At 44.6% G+C, this 21891-nt stretch overlaps 1 protein-coding gene and 1 non-coding gene across 14 annotated transcripts in view; one reads left to right on the top strand and one right to left on the bottom strand.

Annotated features, from left to right (window-relative positions):
* Positions 1–21891, top strand: part of LOC121554960 (CLIP-associating protein 1-A) — a 110921-nt gene that overhangs the window by 15751 nt on the left and 73279 nt on the right. For all 13 annotated transcript variants that reach the window (XM_041868681.2, XM_041868680.2, XM_041868679.2 and 10 more), the window contains exons 3-7: positions 14946–15024; positions 15284–15387; positions 15627–15718; positions 16090–16165; positions 16510–16607. In XM_041868681.2, coding sequence (XP_041724615.2) covers positions 14946–15024; positions 15284–15387; positions 15627–15718; positions 16090–16165; positions 16510–16607 — 449 coding nt within the window. The remainder of the gene's footprint in view (positions 1–14945; positions 15025–15283; positions 15388–15626; positions 15719–16089; positions 16166–16509; positions 16608–21891) is intronic.
* LOC121555208 lies at positions 14448–14572 on the bottom strand. The gene has a single exon (XR_005997852.1). It is a non-coding gene; the product is annotated as a U4atac minor spliceosomal RNA (small nuclear RNA).

The raw sequence follows: 21891 nt of genomic DNA, 5'->3' as shown, positions 1-21891 counted from the left end.
TAAATGGAAGAAGTTTGGAACCACCAAGGCTCTTCCTAGAGCTGGCTGCCCGGCCAAACTGAGCAATTGGGGGAGAAGGGCCTTGGTCAGGGAGGTGACCAAGAACCTGATGGTCACTCTGCAGCACTCCACCAATCAGGCCTTTATGGTAGAGTGGCCAGACGGAAGCCACTCCTCAGTAAAAGGCACGACAGCCCGCTTGGAGTTTGCCAAAAGGCTCCTAAAGGACTCTCAGACCATGAGAAACAAGATTATTTGGTCTGATGAAGCCAAGATTGAACTCTTTGGCCTGAATGCCAAGCGTCACGTCTGGAGGAAACCTAGCACCATCCCTATGTTGAAGCATGGTGGTGGCAGCATCATGCTGTGGGGATGTTTTTCAGCGGCAAGGACTGGGAGACTAGTCAGGATCGACGGAAGATGAACGGAGCAAACTACAGAGAGATCCTTGATGAAAACCTGCTCCAGAGCGCTCAGGACCTCAGACTGGGGTGAAGGTTCACCTTCCAACAGGACAATGACCCTAAGCACACAGCCAAGACAACGCAGGAGTGGCTTCGGGACAAGTCTCTGAATGTCCTTGGGTGGCCCAGCCAGAGTCCGGACTTGAACCCGATCGAACATCTCTGGAGAGACCTGAAAATAGCTGTGCAGCGACGCTCCCCATCCAACCTGACAGAGCTTGAGAGGATCTGCAGAGAAGAATGGGAGAAACTCCCCAGATACATGTGTGCCAAGCTTGTAGTCTGTCAGTAGTCTGAGAGAGGGGCCTAGCTTGAGGCCCGAGAGGCTGATCAGATGAGCGTCAGTAGGCCTAAGTGTGCCCCATCTCCTCTTCTAAACAACAGAGAGCCACAGCACTCTTATGTAATGGGCCCTATCTAAAGGCATAACAACCAATCTCCTAGCGATCTTTCCATCTTTGTTTCTTTCTTCTCTGTGTTGAACAGTTTCAGTTGAGGGAACTGTAAACTGTATTGTTTTGCTGTAACCCAGTGTCTGCAAAATCTCTATCTCCACTTAACTCAATTAGGCTGTACAAGCATAACTTGATTACAACCGCAGTGCACAATTTATCATGCATGAGTCATGACATGGCTATGGTGTCTGTCTGAGAGAGGCTCTATATCCATAGGTCTAGGTCATCTGTGTTCAAGCTCTGCTACAGTACCGTACAGGACAGGTGAAACTCTCTCCCTTCCATTCTGCGTCTGTCATTGTTTGAATGACAATCAGTCACTCCAGCCAAACTTTGATATTTTATTTTCTCTCTCTCCTCCCTTCCTGTGATGCACAATATCTCTGTTGTCTGACCTGTGTGTTCAGCACACTCTACTGTGTTTTCTTAAGCTTTGTGCAGCAGCCTCTCCTTTAGCAATTGGATTACCACAGCATTGCACAGGGCCAGGCTGGTCTCTCCCTATGCTTTGAAATGGAGCACCAGGCCCTAACCCAATTGGCTGGCTGTCTGTCTGTCTCTGAACCTGCTGTGCCTCTGATAAACAGGCGTATAGTGGAGGAGAAGGGCCTGTGATGTCAGGACCCTGAGATACCCATTCTTCTGAGAACTCTTCTTCTCTAGACCCCTAGGGGCAAATTGTTATCGGCCCTTTGTACAGATTCAATGTTTCTGTTCAAATGGTTTTTAGGAGAAGACCTTCCTTTAGCCCTCTGGATTCAGTCCTTCTCCCTGTCATTTTCCGGTGTATCTATTTGATCCAGATCACATTGTCAGAGTGCTGTTGACTTTTGCCCAGTCAACCTTGCTGAGGAGGTGAAGCTGCTATGTCGTCATGGCAGCTCAACACAGCTGGCACCACTGTCCTGCTGTAACTGTACCACCATTCTACTGCTCAACTCACATCAGTTCAGCACACGGTGGCTTCATCCCAGGTAAGAGATGGAGGGTGGAGAGGGATAGAAGACGGTATAGACCTAAGGATAAAACATTCCCAAGTGGACACTCGTCATCATTGGCATCCTTCCATCTGTGAGAGATGATGGGAAATACAGCAGCAAGGAGACCGCTGTAGTTATCATGCTAGACTGGCTTTACAGTACATTGTGAGAGAATGCAACACCTTAGCTAGCACCTACACCTACAATACAGTGGGGGAAAAAAGTATTTAGTGAACCACCAATTGTGCAAGTTCTCCCACTTAAAAAGATGAGAGAGGCCTGTAATTTTCATCATAGGTACACGTCAACTATGACAGACAGTATTGAGAAAAAAAAATCCAGAAAATCACATTGTAGGATTTTTATTGAATTTATTTGCAAATTATGGTGGAAAATAAGTATTTGGTTACCTACAAACAAGCAAGATTTCTGGCTTTTACAGACCTGTAACTCTTCTTTAAGAGGCTCCTCTGTCCTCCACTCGTTACCTGTATTAATGGCACCTGTTTGAACTTGTTATCAGTATAAAAGACACCTGTCCACAACCTCAAACAGTCACACTCCAAACTCCACTATGGCCAAGACCAAAGAGCTGTCAAAGGACACCAGAAACAAAATTGTAGACCTGCACCAGGCTGGGAAGACTGAATCTGCAATAGGTAAGCAGCTTGGTTTGAAGAAATCAACTGTGGGAGCAATTATTAGGAAATGGAAGACATACAAGAACACTGATAATCTCCCTCGATCTGGGGCTCCACGCAAGATCTCACCCCGTGGGGTCAAAATGATCACAAGAACGGTGAGCAAAAATCCCAGAACCACACGGGGGGACCTAGTGAATGACCTGCAGAGAGCTGGGACCAAAGTAACAAAGCCTACCATCAGTAACACACTACGCCGCCAGGGACTCAAATCATGCAGTCCCAGACGTGTCCCCCTGCTTAAGCCAGTACATGTCCAGGCCCGTCTGAAGTTTGCTAGAGTGCATTTGGATGATCCAGAAGAGGATTGGGAGAATGTCATATGGTCAGATGAAACCAAAATATAACTCTTTGGTAAAAATTAAACTCGTCGTGTTTGGAGGACAAAGAATGCTGAGTTGCATCCAAAGAACGCCATACCTACTGTGAAGCATGGGGGTGGAAATATCATGCTTTGGGGCTGTTTTTCTGCAAAGGGACCAGGACGACTGATCCGTGTAAAGGAAAGAATGAATGGGGCCATGTATCGTGAGATTTTGAGTGAAAACCTCCTTCCATCAGCAAGGGCATTGAAGATGAAACGTGGCTGGGTCTTTCAGCATGACAATGATCCCAAACACACCGCCCGGGCAACGAAGGAGTGGCTTCGTAAGAAGCATTTCAAGGTCCTGGAGTGGCCTAGCCAGTCTCCAGATCTCAACCTCATAGAAAATCTTTGGAGAGAGTTGAAAGTCCGTGTTGCCGAGCGACAGCCCCAAAACATCACTGCTCTAGAGGAGATCTGCATGGAGGAATGGGCCAAAATACCAGCAACAGTGTGTGAAAACCTTGTGAAGACTTACAGAAAACGTTTGACCTGTGTCATTGCCAACAAAGGGTATATAACAAAGTATTGAGAAACTTTTGTTATTGACCAAATACTTATTTTCCACCATAATTTGCAAATAAATTCATTAAAAATCCTACAATGTGAATTTCTGTAAAAAAAAAAATCTCATTTTGTCTGTCATAGTTGACGTGTACCTATTTTGAAAATTACAGGCCTCTCTCATCTTTTTAAGTGGGAGAACTTGCACAATTGGTGGCTGACTAAATACTTTTTTCCCCACTGTATATGTCTGAGGAACACATATATCAACACTCTTCATGTGTTAAGTCACCGTGTTCACTTCATGTGTTTCTGTCTCCCTCCCATGATTTTATTTTCTCACGGTCTATCTGCTCCTAGACCCAAGCTCTGTAATCCAATCATTCGGAGTGATGCCTTTTACATTGGGAATGCACAGCCATGGTCTCTCTGCTGTCCTCTGCAGTAGTGTTCACATTTAGAACACTGAGAACCGATAGGAACCTTGTCCCATATCGTCTCAGGATGGTGGTTAGGCCGACTTAGTATTCAGATGTGGTAGGCAGAGCAGAGCGCTGAACGCTCCCCTCCAATCAAATGAATAGGTCATTAAGCTGTTTCTGTAATAATGAGTTTTCTCTCTCCTAGATGGAATACATTCTCTCAAATGAGTGCTATGGTATGCATTATGCATAGCTGGACCTGAGAGGACAGGCTGTGTGCTGTGGTCACTGGACTTAACCATTTTATCATCAAAGTGCAAATTCATGGTTTGAAGTTACATAACAGTATGTGTGTGTAGCTGCTAGCTAGCATGTTTACAGTCGTCTAATGGGCTCTGGTTAAATGAGCTGATGCTCCATGCGCAGACGTAAACAATTACACCCAAGCTCCCTTTATCAACAATACAATACACACTAAATAGGTGGTCATTGAAGAGCTTTGACAACTGTCCTAACCCAACAAGCAGGTCCCAGCTCCAACATCTTCTAGCACCGCAATGTGCACGCTGATTAGGCCTACACATCTGATTGTCCTGTCAGTGGTTGGAATTCCAGTCTTCTGTCTCAGACGCCCCACCGTGACCTCTTTATGAGTGACCTTTAACGTCTGAGGTCAGTGGCTGTATATTATCAGCCTTCAGCGCTGGGGTGAATGTCCCCCAAATTCTCCCTGTTATCACCTAACCCCACTGCCCTCAGACAAGTGAAACGGTTTCTTACAAGCACAGGCTATTTTGGCTATTTTAGGGTAGCACAGACAGGTCCCAGAGGCCCCCCCCCCCTTTAAATGTGTGTACTTTACTGTTTTTATACTTGGGATATCACTTTTCAACAGTAAAAGTACAACAAAAAAAAAAGCTTTTTGTCCTGTTCTATTTCAGTGAGGAAGCCCAATTTGACCTGTAAAACTAGTAACGTTATGTCCTCCTAGAGCAGAGGCAGTCAGATCAGGCCGTAGCTCCCAGTTTTCTGTCATGTAGTGTCAGACATTCTGAATCAGCTGCTGCCTGGTTATGTTTGGAGGCCACGTTTGAAGCCTTTACTTCCAGCAGAACATTAGTCATCATGTTGCAAACTGATGCCTTTTTCTATCCTGTCGGACAGGTCTGTCCCGTGGCTGGAGCTGTGCTTCCTCTAGCCTGAGTGTGTTTGTGTGTGTGTGGTCAGCGGTCACTCCATCCTCAGCCCCAGTCGAGCCTGCCCTGCCCTGCCCTGCCCTGCCCTACCCTGCCCTGCCCCGCCCTGCCCCGCCTGGTAATGGTGTGTCAGTTTCAGTGGAGAGGCTATAGGGTAAATCAATTTAAATTCATTCACTTTTTGACAGCACCCCTTTTGATTGGAACGAAACCGTCCATACATTTTTGCCCATTGTCGGAGTGCTCAGAAAGTGGCTTTTTGGACCTGAATGCCAAAACATCCAAGAGATAAAGGATTTTTTATTTCAGCTCATGAAACATGGGACCAACACTTTACATGTTGCGTTTATATTTTTGTTCAGTATAAAGTTTGATAAGGTTTGATCATAAAGTTACAAATGCCCTCCCCCATGTCAAACACTTGGATTCATTATTAAGGGGACAAGGTGTCTTCACCTTAACCTAATTTAAACACCAATGGTAACAGGATATTCTCTTACCTAATTTAAATAAGTACCGCCTTCTAAACAACATCGGCGAAGGCATGTTTGCAGAGGGGTGTGGTTTATATAGCTAGATAGTTACTCTACTGGTGCCAAAATGTTACTGTAGGGTGTCAGAAAATAAAATAAAAGTTGACCCTATTCATCTATGGCAAAGATACTTACAGTGCCTTTGGAAAGTATTCAGACCCCTTTACTTTTTCCACATTTTGTTACGTTACAGCCTTATTCAAAAATGTATTAAATTGTTTATCTTCCTCATCAATCTATGCACAGTACCCCATAATGACAAAGCAAAAAGGTTTTTAGAAATCTTTGCAAATGTATTCTGACCCTTTACTCAGTACTTTGTTGAAGCACCTTTGGCAGCGATTACAGTATGACGCTACAAGCTTGGCACACCTGTATTTGGGGAGTTTCTCCCATTATTCTCTGCAGATCCTCTCAAGCTCTGTCAGGTTGGATGGCGAGCGTTGCTGCACAGCTATTTTCAGGTCTCTCCAGAGATGTTCGATCGGGTTCAAGTCCGGACTCTGGCTGGGCCACCCAAGGACATTCAGAGACTCGTTGTCCTGTTGGAAGGTGAACCTTCACCCCAGTGTGGTCCTGAGCGCTCTGGAGCAGGTTTTCATCAAGGATCTCTCTGTACTTTGCTCCGTTCATCTTTGCCTCGATCCTGACTAGTCTCCTAGTCCCTGCCACTGAAAAACATCCCCACAGCATGATGCTGCCACCACCATGCTTCACCATAGGGATGGTGCCAGGTTTCCTCCAGACGTGACGCTTGGCATTCAGGCCAAAGAGTTCAATCTTGGTTTCATCAGACCAGATCATCTTGTTTCTCATGGTCTGAGAGTCTTTAGGTGCCTTTTGGCAAACTCCAAGTGGGCTGTCGTGCTTTTTACTGAGGAGTGGCTTCCGTCGGACCGCTCTACCATAAAGGCCTGATTGGTGGAGTGCTGCAGAGATGGTTGTCCTTCTGGAAGTTTCTCCCATCTCCACAGAGGAACTCTAGAGCTCTGTCGGAGTGACCATCGGGTTCTTGGTCACCTCACTGACCAAGGCCCTTCTCCGCCAATTGCTCAGTTTGGCCGGGCAGCCAGCTCTAGGAAGAGCCTTGGTGGTTCCAAACTTCTTCCATTTACATTTACATTTTAGTCATTTAGCAGACGCTCTTATCCAGAGCGACTTACAGTTAGTGAGTGCATACATTATTATTTTTTATACCCCAGTGGGAATCGAACCCACAACCCTGGCATTGCAAACGCCATGCTCTACCAACTGAGCTACATCCCTGCCGGCCATTCCCTCCCCTACCCTAGACGATGCTGGGCCAATTGTGTGCCGCCCCATGGGTCTCCCGGTCGCGGCCGGCATCGACAGAGCCTGGATTGGAACCAGGATCTCTAGTGGCACAGCTAAGAATGATGGAGGCAACTGTGTTTTTGGGAACCTTCAATACTGCAGAAATTTTTTGGTACCCTTCCCCAGATCTGTGCCTCGACACATTCCTGTCTCGGAGCTCTACGGACAATTCCTTTGACCTCATGGGTTGGTTTTTGCTCTGACATGCACTGTCAACTGTGGGACCTTATATAGACAGGTGTGTGCCTTTCCAAATCATGTCCAATCAATTACATTTACCACAGGTGGACTCCAATCAAGTTGTAGAAACATCTCAAGTATGATCAATGGAAACAGGATGCACCTGAGCTCGATTTCGAGCTGATACATTGAAATATACTTTATAATGATAATACCTCTTTATTATACCTCTCAACCTCCAGGACACATCTCCCTACTAAACTATGTGGGATGGAGGAGGTGTGGTGAGTGTAACTTGTGGATGGTAGTGACCTGTCTAACAGGCTAGTGTTAGTTCTGTACGGTTGGGGCTGACTGTAGCGGCTCAGGCAGGAGCAGTGGCGTGGCTTTTAATAGCTGCAGTAGTGTAGAGGTGTGGAGACACACACAGCCAGGGTTTTCCCCCTGGGTTATACACATGCAGGTACACACACACTGCTTACAGTGGCTTGTGAAAGTATTCACCCCCCCGTTGGCATTTTTCATATTTTGTTGCCTTACAACCTGGAATTATAATGGATTTTGGGGGGGTTTGTATCATTTCATTTACACAACATGCCTACCACTTTGAAGATGCAAAATATTTTTTATTATGAAACAAATAAGAAATAAGACAAAAAAACAGAACTTGAGCGTGCATAACTATTCACCCCCCCAGAGTCAATACTTTGTAGAGCCACCTTTTGCAGCAATTACAGCTGCAAGTCTCTTGGGGTATGTCTCTATAAGCTTGGCACATCTAGCCACTGGGATTTTTGCCTATTCTTCAAGGCAAAACTGCTCCAGCTCCTTCAAGTTGGATGGGTTCCGCTGGTGTACAGCAATCTTTAAGTCATACCACAGATTCTCAGTTGGATTAAGGTCTGGGCTTTGACTAGGCCATTCCAAGACATTCAAATGTTTCCCCTTAAACCACTCGAGTGTTGCTTTAGCAGTATGCTTAGGGACATTGTCCTGCTGGAAGGTGATCCTCCGTCCCAGTCTGAAATCTCTGGAAGACTGAAACAGGTTTCCCTCAAGAATTTCCCTGTATTTAGCGCCATCCATCATTCCTTCAATTCTGACCAGTTTCCCAGTCCCTACCGATGGAAAAACATCCCCACAGCATGATGCTGCCACCACCATGCTTCACTGTGGGGATGGTGTTCTTGGGGTGATGAGAGGTGTTGGGTTTGTGCCAGACATAGCGTTTTCCTTGATGGCCAAAAAGCTCAATTTTAGTCTCATCTGACCAGAGTACCTTCATCCATATGTTTGGGGAGTCTCCCACATGCCTTTTGACGAACACCAAATGTGTTTGCTTATTTTCTTTCTTTAAGCAATGGCTTTTTTCTGGCCACTGGTTTGTTGTGGTGTCATATTCTTTCAATGTTTTTATAATGGATTTAATGGTGTGCCGTGGGATGTTCAAAGTTAGAACCCAACCCTGATCTGTACTTCTCCACAACTTTGTCCCTGACCTGTTTGGAGAGCTCCTTGGTCTTCATTGTGCCGCTTGCTTGGTGGTGCCCCTTGTTTAGTGGTGTTGCAGACTCTGGGGCCTTTCAGAACAGGTATATATATATATATATATATAGATATATATATACTGAGATCATGTGACACTTAGATTGCACACAGGTGGACTTTATTTAACTAATTATGTGACTTCTGAAGGTAATTGGTTGCACAAGATCTGCTTTTAGGGGCTACATAGCAAAGGGAGTGAATACATATGCACGCACCACTTTTCCGTTATTTATTTTTGAGAATTTTTTGAAACAAGTTATTTTTTTCATTTCAATTCACCAATTTGGACTATTTTGTGTATGTCCATTACATTAAATCCAAATAAAAATCAATTTAAATTACAGGATGTAATGCAAGAAAAGAGGAAAAACGCCAAGTGGGATGAATACTTTTGCAAGGCACTGTATCTGGTGTCCCTGACACCTCACCTGATATTTTAACACAACTCGGCACTGGGGAATGGCTGAGTCTATTGCAAATAGGGCCTAGGCGTTAAGAAGACACACAGGCTTGTTGGAGCTTTAGTTCGGGAGCACCGTCAGCCTTTAGATAAGACTACTATGTCCAGTAAACATGATAAATACCAGTGCTATAGATATGCCTATAGTATCTCTCTGTAGTGCTGCATTCAGCAGAGGGCTGGTTCTATAGCTAGGGTCCTCAGCTAGGCTATATAGCTGGAGGAGCAGGCTCTTATTTCACTGTTTTCACTCCAGGAATTCAAGCTTGAACAGAGAGGCAGAAAGGGAGCATCGTCTGTGTGAAGTGGACTGGAAATACTGGCGTCTGTGTGCGTATCCCTCTCTCTGTGTGTCTGTGTGTGTGTCTGTGTGTGTGTGTGTGTGTGTGGTAAATGCGTGTTTACTAGTTTTTCCTCAACACTTTAGAACAGCTAGGCCAATTCACCCTCAGGCTCCTGAGTACTGCCTGCCGACTAGTCTATCTATCGCTGAGTCACTGTGCTGGTCTTCCGGGAACAACATACAGAGCTCTGAAGTATAATATTATCAGCATCACTCACTACCGCCCCGGCCCCAAGCACTGGTCTAGGATAGGGCAGCACAATTAATCCAATTCACATCGAAATTGCAATATTGACATGCAATATTCATATCGCAAGAGATGGCCTATCCATATCGCAATATTTTGAAACGCCACTCAACCGCGTACAACATCCATTTTAATAGTTTACTCTGTTTGTCGTCTTGCTCCCTCTCTCCTCTTGCGGCTGCTTCCCATACACAAAGCCCCGCCCCCTGTCACTCAAGCAGCGCAGTTCCTCCTCCTCCTTGTTAGATTCACTATAAGTTTGCATGATGTTCTGTTAGGTCAAATGCAGTCAACACATTGTTCCAATCAAGAACGATGCTTCTTTCCACTTTGCTTCTTAATATAAATCATGTTATTTCTATGATTCCAACAGTTTACCCAAGTGTTATGATCTATATCGCAAGTCAAATCACAATCGGTAACAATTCGATTTTTTGCACATTTTGCAGCCCTAGTTTACGATCAGTCCAGTCAAATCTCTGCTCTGACTCCAGCCAGTGTTTTGCTAAGAACACAAAACTGATCCAGAATCAGCTGGTAAACATTTGATGTTATAGTGTAAGGGAGGGAACTAGGGTCAGGCATCCAGACCAATGACAGGGTGTTAGGTAACTACTGTATAGCTCTGCCTCTGGGCTCTGTCTGTCCTGACAGCACAGGCTGGCTAACTGGCTGGCTGTCTCTCTTTTCCTCCAGCCACCACTCAGCCCAGCTGTTCCCCTGACTCATGGAAAATTACTGCAGTGAGGGAGGGAGAGCCCACAGTGTGTGTGTGTGTGTGTGTGTGTGTGTGTGTGTGTGCGTGCGCTCTTGTGTGTGTCCGTGCATGTGTGTGAATGAATCTGCAATACATCCATGCCTGTCTGATCTAATATGTCCTTCTACTGTCTCAACAGACAAGGGAGGGAGGAGTGTGTGTGTGTGTAGTGTGTCAGGCCACTGGATGTAAAATAAAAGTCTCAAAGAGACTGGGCTTCGCCATGATTCAATCTAAGCCTGGTCCAGCCACATCAGATGAGAGCAGAGGGGGAATCCTTATTTTCCATGACCCATGACACAGCAATGAATAGCAGACTGTTTGAGTGAATGATATGTCATTAAGTGTCCATTATAATAGAGATGATTGATGGATTGTGGCAGGAGAGGAAACCACCCATCTTCCTCTAGTAATGGAGAACACATTTAGCTGGCTATACCAGGCTAGCACTACTGGCTGGGGCCTCTTTCTTTTGTGTGTCATGTCTTCATGCTAGGAGGATAGGCATGTACTCATGTAATGTCCCCTTCCTTGTTTATCCATGTCATATAGAGATATACTGTGTGTAGGACTGTAGGTGCTACTTGTCATAGAAGCCAGCTGATGGCAGTGATGCCACTGAATGCTACAGATTGCTACAGTACAGTACTGTAGAGAGAGCTGCAGAGCTGCAGGTTTCATTGGGACGAGGATCCCATAGGGACTGGGTGAGCTTATTTTACCAGTGTGTCATCAGACAGGATGACCACCAGCCTCAGTGTCCTGTAGCCTATATCTCTGGGTGGGGATCCATACTCTGCTCCTCACTAGTCAGCCCCAAGGTGAGACAGAGGCTTAAACAAATTAACCTGAATGCAGAGAAAGTAGAACAACAGTCCCAGCCAGTCTGCCACCTTGTCTCAGAACGTCAACATACCCCTGGTGAAAGTCAGTGAGAGGAGAAATAACAGAGAATCCATGTTAAAATGAAGTGTAGAGTAGCCATGTTGAAATGAAGTATAGAGCAGCCATGTTGAAATGAGGTGTAGAGCAGCCATGATGAAATGAGGTGTAGAGCAGCCATGATGAAATGAGGTGTAGAGCAGCCATGATGAAATGAGGTGTAGAGCAGCCATGATGAAATGAGGTGTAGAGCAGCCATGATGAAATGAGGTGTAGAGCAGCCATGATGAAATGAGGTGTAGAGCAGCCATGATGAAATGAGGTGTAGAGCAGCCATGGTGAAGGGAGAAATGTTTACCAGCCCTGAGCCAGTGTAGCCATCTGTCTGTCTGCAGGGAGTGGGAGGGGTCTGTCTCTCTCTGGGGGTGGAGACTAGAGAGCTTGGGCTAGACAATGGTTGTGTGACTGACTGGACGGGTGGATGGATCAGGCAGGAGAGGCCCAGGCAGAGAAAGAGTGAGGAAACACACATACAGTTGAAGTCGGAAGTTTACATACACCTTAGCCAAATACATTTAAACTCAGTTTTTCACAATTCCTGACATTTATTTCTAGTAAAAATTCCCTATTTTAGGTCAGTTAGGATCACCACTTTATTTTAAGAATGTGAAATGTCAGAATAATAGCAGAGAGAATGATTTATTTCAGCTTTTATTTATTTCATCACATTCCCAGTGGGTCAGAAGTTTACATACACTCAATTAGTATTTGGTAGCATTGCCTTTAAATTATTTAACATGGGTCAAATGTTTCGGGTAGCCTTCCACAAGTTTCCCACAATAAGTTGGGTGAATGTTGGCCCATTCCTCCTGACAGAGCTGGTGTAACTGAGTCAGGTTTGTAGGCCTCCTTGCTCGCACACGCCTTTTCAGTTCTGCCCACACATTTTCTATAGGATTGAGGTCAGGGCTTTGTGATGGCCACTCCAATACCTTGACATTGTTGTCCTTAAGCCATTTTGCCACAACTTTGGAAGTATGCTTTGGGTCATTGTCCATTTGGATGACCCATTTGCGACCAAGCTTTAACTTCCTGACTGATGTCTTGAGATGTTGCTTCAATATATCCACATACATTTCCTTCTTACATTTACATTACATTTATGTCATTTAGCAGACGCTCTTATCCAGAGCGACTTACAGTTAGTGAATACATATTTTATACTGGCCCCCCGTGGGAATCAAACCCACAACCCTGGCGTTGCAAACGCCATGCTCTATCAACTGAGCTACATCCCTGCCGGCCATTCCCTCCCCTACCCTGGACGACGCTGGGCCAATTGTGCGCCGCCCATGAGTCTCCCGGTCGCGGCCGGCTGCGACAGAGCCTGGATTCGAACCAGGATCTCTAGTGGCACAGTTTGCACTGCGATGCAGTGCCTTAGACCACTGCGCCACTCAGGAGTTTTCTTCATGATGCCATCTATTTTGTGAAGTGCACCAGTCCCTCCTGCAGCAAAGCACCCCACAGCATGATGCTGCCACCCCCGTACTTCAAGGTTGCAAGCGACCCCCTTTTTCTTCCAAACATAACGATGGTCATTATGGCCAAACAGTTATATTTTTGTTTCATCAGACCAGAGGACATTTCTCCAAAAAGTACGATCTTTGTCCCCATGTGCAGTTGCAAACCGTAGTCTGGCTTTTTTATGGCGGTTTTGAAGCAGTGGCTTCTTTCTTGCTGAGCGATATAGGACTCGTTTTACTGTGGATATAGATACTTTTGTACCTGTTTCCTCCAGCATCTTCACAAGATCCTTTGCTGTTGTTCTGGGATTGATTTGCACTTTTCGCACAAAAGTACGTTCAAACAGAACGCGTCTCCTTCCTGAGCGGTATGACGGCTGCGTGGTCCCATGGGTGTTTATACTTGCGTACTATGGTTTGTACAGATGAACGTGGTACCTTCAGGCGTTTGGAAACCAGACTTGTGGAGGTCTACACATTTTTTTTCTGAGGTCTTGGCTGATTTCTTTTGATTTTCCCATGATGTCAAGCAAAGAGGCACTGAGTTTGAAGGTAGGCCTTGAAATACATCCACATGTACACCTCCAATTGACTCAAATGATGTCAATTAGCCTATCAGAAGCTTCTAAAGCCATGACATCATTTTCTGGAATTTTCCAAGCTGTTTAAAGGCACAGTCAAGTGTATGTAAACTTCTGACCCACTGGAATTGTGATACAGTGAATTATAAGTGATATAATCTGTCTGTAAACAATTGTTGGAAAAATGACTTGTCATGCACAAAGTAGATGTCCTAACTGACTTGCCAAAACTATAGTTTGTTAACAAGAAATTTGTGGAGTGGTTGAAAAACGAGTTTTAATGACCCCAACCTAAGTGTATTTAAACTTCCGACTTCAACTGTACTCTCGTGTGTTTTGTGGGCTTGTATAAATATCCTTGTGGTTACCGGAAACCCCCAAAAGTCCCCACCAGAATAGTAAAACAAGTAGAATTCTCTCTCAATTTTAGGGGTTAGGTTTAGGGTTACAATTAGGGTTATAAATGGGGTAAGCAGATTCTGGGATGAGTCGTTTCTGTCCATAGAGAGAATCTAAATTTCCCTCAGAAGAGACTGAATGTGGTTGAATTCAGAGCTGCAATTTGGAGCTCTCTTTAAGGTGTGACTCTCTGTACTGTTGCCTTCTCCTCTGGCCATCCAGTTTTAGTTCTCCAGACCTTTTTGTTTCAGTTTAATTACTGTAATTCCCTTTCATCTGCGTCTGAGAGAGCAAAGGATCTGGATTATTCCCCCAGAGCAGACATGCATGCTGCTGGTAGTGTTCAAGTAAACCTTAACCAGTGTCCAGTCTAAACTGAGGAAAGGAGATCTATTAAAGTTGTACAGCATATGATACGGAAGCTGTTAAATTGGATAACATAGAAGATGTCTGTGATTTCTGGCTGCTTGGACTAATCAACACTTACTTTACTGTTACTACTTCCTATCACACAAACCAATAGATGGCAGTGTTCCTTGCATAGTGCCCCATTTCATTTACAAGATTGAATGTTCCAAAAATTGCACCATGGCCTGAGCAAGCTCAGGTGATGCTTATGTGTCATTATGGTGTTAGCAGGGCTACTCTCACTAGACGTTCATTGAGCAGCACTCTCACCCCATGACAAGGAAAGTTAATGAGTTAGGGGGGCAATGCACTTACCTTACATCAGCCATGGTTTTCCTATGGTGGGTGACAATTTTTAAAATTCGTTTTCTATGGCTGTACTGTCCTAAATGTATAATAAGTCAATACTACAAACGTTTCAGAGAGGAAGGATCATCCATTGTCCTTTTATGAGAAGATAGTGTGACTATATTTCTGTTTACCCACAACCCTTTGCAAAACGAATTTGCATACTGAAATGAATTCTGAAGGAAGAGACAAATTGTTAGATTCAGTTTTATGTTGTTAAAAAGTGTTAACTTATGATGGAATTTTTATTTCTATGTACTTTATTTCATATTTTTATGTTTATTCAAAATGTCCTACTTTTGTGTTTTCCAGGTGGCTTTGCTAGGAATAGACCTTTTATCTGCCCTAGTGACAAGGCTACAGGACCGATTTAGGAACCACGTGGGAACAGGTAAGATTGTCATTTTATTATCTTAAAAAATATCACTTTCTTCATGCTTAAATTAGTTCAAAGAAAAATTGGTTTAGGTTTCTAGACAAAATGTCAGACTAAAAATCACTGTATTGTATCCCTGCCTAGACTAAACTATTGAGCGCCATTGGATTTTAACTCATCGTTCACACCTTTAGATAACAATGCTAACCCTTCCCCTGTCTGTTCTTCTCTTCTCTCCTCTGTGTCTCCATCCCTCTGTCCTGTGTGTCTCCAGTACTGCCCAGTCTGATAGATCGTCTGGGTGATTCCAAAGACCAAGTCAGAGAACAAGATCAAATCCTGCTGCTGAAGATCATGGAGCAGGCTGCCTCCCCACAGGTACATACACACACCCCCCCCACAGGTGGAGCTTTCCTGGGCTAACCTGTCCTCATAGACAAGCTATTGACAAAGGTCTTGAGTCAATCCCACAATTCCTTCCCTGTTGATTAATTCCTGAATCCCTAGTAGGTTTTGATTCCTTACTCGATTGTATGTTAATTGATATGATCCTGATCTGTGATAAAAAGCGATTTGATTGTTGACCTGGTATAAATATCCTGTCCTCTCCTCCCCAGTACGTGTGGGATAGAATGCTGGGAGGCTTCAAACACAAGAACAACAGGACCAGAGAGGGAGTGTGCCTTTGCCTCATCTCAACGCTCAACATGTAAGACTCCCTGGCCTCTCAATAACCCATCTATGAAACTGTCTCTTTTCTTACTATAGAACAGATGGGCATTAGAGCTCTCGGCTGATTTCTTTTAACATTGCTAATGTTTTTCATCATTAGTTCGTAATAGACAGGGAAGGATTCAATATACATTTGTAGATTTCTGGTTTATAATACTCTGATAGCAATGGAAATGTAGCTAACTGCCAAGAGAATGGATGAGCCTAGGTTTGATTTGTGTATCATAGGGAATTTAAAAATGATATTATGGTAAGGTCTTTATTGTCAGGAGTCTATTTGCAGTGATGCTGATTCTTACCTATGATGTCATTGGCATGCTTTCTCTCTCTCCCTCTTTGTTCTTCCAGGTACGGAGCTCAAGGCTTAACCCTCAGTAAAATAGTCCCTCACATATGTAATCTACTAGGTGATCCCACCAGTCAGGTACGTACGGCCTGTTTGCTGTGTCATGAATCAGGTTATTACACTGCTGGCCAGGGAGGGGGAGAGTTCTAGCGCAGATGGACACAAAGGCATTTCTACAGGGACATGAAGCCCCCTAGTGGCAGCCACAGAACAGAACAGTGCTATCTGTTGGGGGATGCAGACTAATGTTTCTGTTCGTGACTGTTTCAAGATCTGTAAACAAATCATATTATTGTTAGCGTATACACATCTGTGAGTGACTGGGGGTTGCATTCTGTCAGTAGATAAAGACATTGTCATATTCTATTGTAGTCCTGTTAGGGCATGTTCTAGATTGAACCTTCCCCCCCTGTTGTCCTCAGGTGAGAGACGGAGCTATGGGCTGCCTGGTGGAGATCTACAGACACGTGGGGGAGAGGGTGAGGATGGACCTCAGCAAGAAGGGCCTACCACAGTCACGGTATGATGGACCTTCTACCTCTCTGTCTGTCTCTCTGTCTGTCTCTCTGTCACTCTGATTGTGTCTCTCTCTCTGTCTGTCTCTGTCTGTCACTCTGATTGTCTCTCTTCCCCTTATCTCACTCACTCACTCACTCACTCACTCACACACTCACACTTTCTCTCACTCCTCTTTCTCGTTCTCTCACTCCTCTTTCTCTCTCACACTCCTCCCTCTCTCATTCTTATCTCACTCCTCTCTCTCTCAGTTCAAATCAATTCAATTCAAAGGGCTTTATTGGCATGGGAAACATATGTTTACATTGCCAAATCAAGTGAAATAGATAATAAACAAAAGTGAAATAAACAATCAAAAATTAACAGTAAACATTACACTCACAAAAGTTTCAAAGGAATAGAGACATTTCAAATGTCATATTATGGCTATATACAGTGTTGTAACAATGTGCAAATAGTTAAAGTACAAATGGGAAAATAAATAAACATCAATATGGGTTGTATTTACAATGGTGTTTGTTTTTCACTGGTTGCCCTTTTCTTGTGGCAACAGGTCACAAATCTTGCTGCTGTGATGGCACACTGGTATTTCACCCAATAGATCTAGGAGTTTATCAAAATTGGATTTGTTTTCGAATCCTTTCTGGGTCTGTGTAATCTGAGGGAAATATGTCTCTCTAATATGGTCATACATTTGGCAGGGGATTAGGAAGTGCAGCTCAGTTTCCACCTCATTTTGTGGGCAGTGTGCACATAGCCTTCTCTTGAGAGCCAGGTCTGCCTACAGTGGGGTCTCTCAATAGCAAGGCTATGCTCACTGAGTATGTATATACTCAATGCTTTCCTTAATTTTGGGTCAGTCACAGTGGTCAGGTATTCTCTCTCTCTCTCTCCCTCTCTCTCTCTAGGCTACAACAGTGTGAAAGAGGGGTGGGGTCTAATGTAAAGGTCCTAAAGGGAATGTAACCACCTAAATGACTCCATTCAACCATAATTCCATTCTGTAGGCCTATACCATTAACATTTAGCAAATATGCAAAATATTTAATTCTGAAGTGCACTTTCTCTGATCATTTTAACAGCCTACAGAACACTGTAGACCAGAACAGTGTAGACCAGAACAGTGTAGACCAGAACACTGTAGACCAGAACAGTGTAGACCAGAACACTGTAGACCAGAACAGTGTAGACCAGAACAGTGTAGACCAGAACAGTGTAGACCAGAACACTGTAGACCAGAACAGTGTAGACCAGAACAGTGTAGACCAGAACAGTGTAGACCAGAACAGTGGGAAAGAGGGGTTGGTCTAATGTAAATGACCAAAAGGGAAGCAAACCACCTAGGTTAAATGATCTGTTATGTCAAGTGTTAGATGTGTTTCATTCAAGCTTACTATATAACCCTGGCAATGCAAAATCTTTCAAATCAAAAGTGACTTTTTAAAATGAATGGCCTACTTTCTGCAGGGACTTCTATCAACTGTTATAATCTACTGATCCCTCTCCCCCTGCTCTGCCCTGGCCTGCAGCGTTGAATAAAGAACACTCCACTATAACCACTAGCTAGCCAGCTAGCTACTCTTTCACTATGGCTGTGAGGCCTCCAATGAACTTTCCCCTGTGAGAAGTGAAGCCTCATGGGTAATATAACGTCAGCGCTGCCGCACCAGCCTGCCTGTGTCTGTGGCATGGAGGTGGGGAAGGGATTGAGTGTATGGTAGCCAGCCATCAGTCTTTATTGAATTAATCTGTATACCAATACAGTTCTTATTGCATTAGACCGACCACTGTACCATGACACCTTATTGGAGATCAGCTGTTGCAGAAGCACGGATGCAGGCCCACGATAGGCTAATCTTGTAACCGGGTCACACCGATTGGCCACACAGGCCTCAGCGATGCTAAGTGATACCACAGTATGCTATTTAAACATGATGGTAGTGGGAGTGACAGAGACAATGGTTATGATGACTCAGGCTGGGCTCTAACTAAGTGCGTGCATGTTTGAGTGGGGCTGAGACTGGGCAGCAGATTGATTAATTCCCATTTATCTCTGTGGTTGAGAATTAAAGGGGAACATCTGTTCCTGGGACCGTTCCGTCTGGGGCATCTGTCGTCCCCCCGTTTAGTTTATTACAGTGCCCCCTGTTTAGTTTGGTTTACTACCGTGCCCACAGGCTAGTAACATGCAATGCACTCTAGGAAGGAGGCATCCATCCTCCTTGATCTCAGTTTGTCACTATGAACTGTTTTTCACAGTCAATCTTCCTCTTTCAGCCCACATTGTTGGTCCTTGTACTGCTTCTCCTACCCACCCTTGATTGTTTCAGCTAGTATTACAAAACTATTTCCCAGACCCAAAGGAAATTGGGAACTTGAAGGGGCAGGGTTGGAGGAGGGATAAGCTAATTTGGTCTCCCTTTAGGAGTGCTTCCTCTGCCCATGATTAGATTGGTTCAGGGCCCAGGCCAGGGTGGGCGCTGAGGCTCTCTAGTGACCACCTGTGCGATCCTCCTGTCTGTAGGAACACTCTTAATCCATTTACTCCCAAGAGATCCATGAGCAATTAAAATGCAGATTTGTTAGATCCAGTTAAATACTAACTAAGCCTTCTTATCCATATGTTCAGATCGGAGTTTCCTGCCATTTCCTGCAAGCAATGTGCTTTGTATTTATTTGATTCAATGTTTTTAATAAAGCCTTGATTACATCAATGTCTACCACAGTAATGAATGTGATTTAATAATAATAATAATATAATATGCCATTTAGCAGACGCTTTTATCCAAAGCGACTTACAGTCATGTGTGCCTAAATTTTTACGTATGGGTGGTCCCGGGGATCGAACCCACTACCCTGGCGTTACAAGCGCCATGCTCTACCAATTGAGCTACAGAGGACCACAAATAGCCTATGTTGCAAACAGTGTGAGAATGTCATTCTAATTTAGGCAATTTAGCAAACTACCATCTGTGGGAAAAGGGGTGGGGATATTGGCTTAGGACTGTACTATATTTGAATAGAAAGAGAGAAGCAAATGCAAATTGTGTAAAATTGCATTAGAATGAAAAAGGATTTAGCTGCCAGCATCTACATTTGGCCTCATTTCCAAGTCAAAGTGGTACAATGGAAACCTGGAGGGATTAAATCTACACAGCCTTTTCATTAACTAACACCAAATAAGAACCTGCCTCATCTTATCAGTATATTATGAGGACATTTTGTGACGTTTTTAATCTTTTTGATTCGGCTGTTCGTGCAGATTTTTTTTTTTATTGAGGCGAGCCGAAGTCTACGCCCCTTCGTTGGTCATTGGTCAACAGTAGGGATCCTTCAATGAGGTGTTTGTTGTCATTCAACGATAGACAACTTGTTTTCATGCACATTCTTTCACTTGAGAAATACTGCACCAAACATCTTAGATGTAAAATTACGCAACTAAGATCTCTGCAAAAACGTCAGAATGAATGAATGACATATATTTAGATTAATTTGGACTATTTTGAGGAAGTGCATACTGGCTACGGCGTCTCAAGATGGACAAACAGTACTATTGCGGCTTTTTTGCGTTTTTCAAGTAAAGGTATTTTAAGGGAGTATGCGAGCACACTGGTTCGGTTCGCCAGCCGAACCGAAGCATGTGGAAGCTTAATGCAGTGGAAATAAACCCTACATATTTATTAAATCATACATCTATACATTTTGTTGATTTGAGTTGGCAGAGAACTGTAGCCTAGGATGTGTGTGTGTGTTTGTAAAGAATTGTGTTAGTCAGAGACGGCTTTCAACACAGCAGGTGAGCCAGTCCTGACATATCAATCAATCAATCAATCAATCAATTTTATTTTATATAGCCCTTCTTACATCAGCTAATATCTCGAAGTGCTTTACAGAAACCCAGCCTAAAACCCCAAACAGCTAGTAATGCAGGTGTAGAAGCACGGTGGCTAGGAAAAACTCCCTAGAAAGGCCAAAACCTAGGAAGAAACCTAGAGAGGAACCAGGCTATGAGGGGTGGCCAGTCCTCTTCTGGCTGTGCCGGGTGGAGATTATAACAGAACCATGCCAAGATGTTCAAAAATGTTCATAAGTGACAAGCATGGTCAAATAATAATCAGGAATAAATCTCAGTTGGCTTTTCATAGCCGATCATTAAGAGTTGAAAACAGCAGGTCTGGGACAGGTAGGGGTTCCATAACCGCAGGCAGAACAGTTGAAACTGGAATAGCAGCAAGGCCAGGCGGACTGGGGACAGCAAGGAGTCACCACGGCCGGTAGTCCCGACGTATGGTCCTAGGGCTCAGGTCTCTCAGTTGGCTTTTCATAGCCGATCATTAAAGAGTTGAAAACAGCAGGTCTGGGACAGGTAGGGGTTTCGTAGCCGCAGGCAGAACAGTTGAAACTGGAATAGCAGCAAGGCCAGGCGGACTGGGGACAGCAAGGTGTCATCATGCCCGGTAGTCCTGACGTATGGTCCTAGGGCTCAGGTTCTCAGAGAGAAAGAGAGAACGAGAGAATTAGAGAGAGCATACTTAAATTCACACAGGACACTGGATAAGACAGGAGAAGTACTCCAGGTATAACTAACTAACCCCAGCCCCCGACACATAAACTACTGCAGCATAAATACTGGAGGCTGAGACAGGAGCGGTCCGGAGACACTGTGGCCCCATCCGAAGAAACCCCGGACAGGGCCAAACAGGAAGGATATAACCCCACCCACTCTGCCAAAGCACAGCCCCCGCACCACCAGAGGGATATCCTCAACCACCAACTTACAATCCTGAGACAAGGCCGAGTATAGCCCACAGAGGTCTCCACCACAGCACAAACCAAGGGGGGGCGCCAACCCAGACAGGAAGATCACGTCAGTAACTCAACCCACTCAAGTGACGCACCCCTCCTAGGGACGGCATGAAAGAGCACCAGCAAGCCAGTGACTCAGCCCCTGTAACAGGGTTAGAGGCAGAGAACCCCAGTGGAGAGAGGGGAACCGGCCTGGCAGAGACAGCAAGGGCTGTTCGTTGCTCCAGAGCCTTTCCGTTCACCTTCACACTCCTGGGCCAGACTACACTCAATCATATGACCTACTGAAGAGAGAAGTCTTCAGTAAAGACTTAAAGGTTGAGACCGAGTCTGCGTCTCTCACATGGGTAGGCAAACTGTTCCATAAAAATGGAGATCTATAGGAGAAAGCCCTGCCTCCCGCTGTTTGCTTAGAAATTCTAGGGACAATTAGGAGGCCTGCGTCTTGTGACCGTAGCGTACGTATTGGTATGTACGGCAGG

This window comes from Coregonus clupeaformis, chromosome 40 (assembly GCF_020615455.1).
Source record: "Coregonus clupeaformis isolate EN_2021a chromosome 40, ASM2061545v1, whole genome shotgun sequence".
NCBI classification, from domain to species: domain Eukaryota; kingdom Metazoa; phylum Chordata; class Actinopteri; order Salmoniformes; family Salmonidae; genus Coregonus; species Coregonus clupeaformis.
Note: the sequence above shows the minus strand (reverse complement) of the source record. Positions and strands in the feature narration are given on the sequence as shown.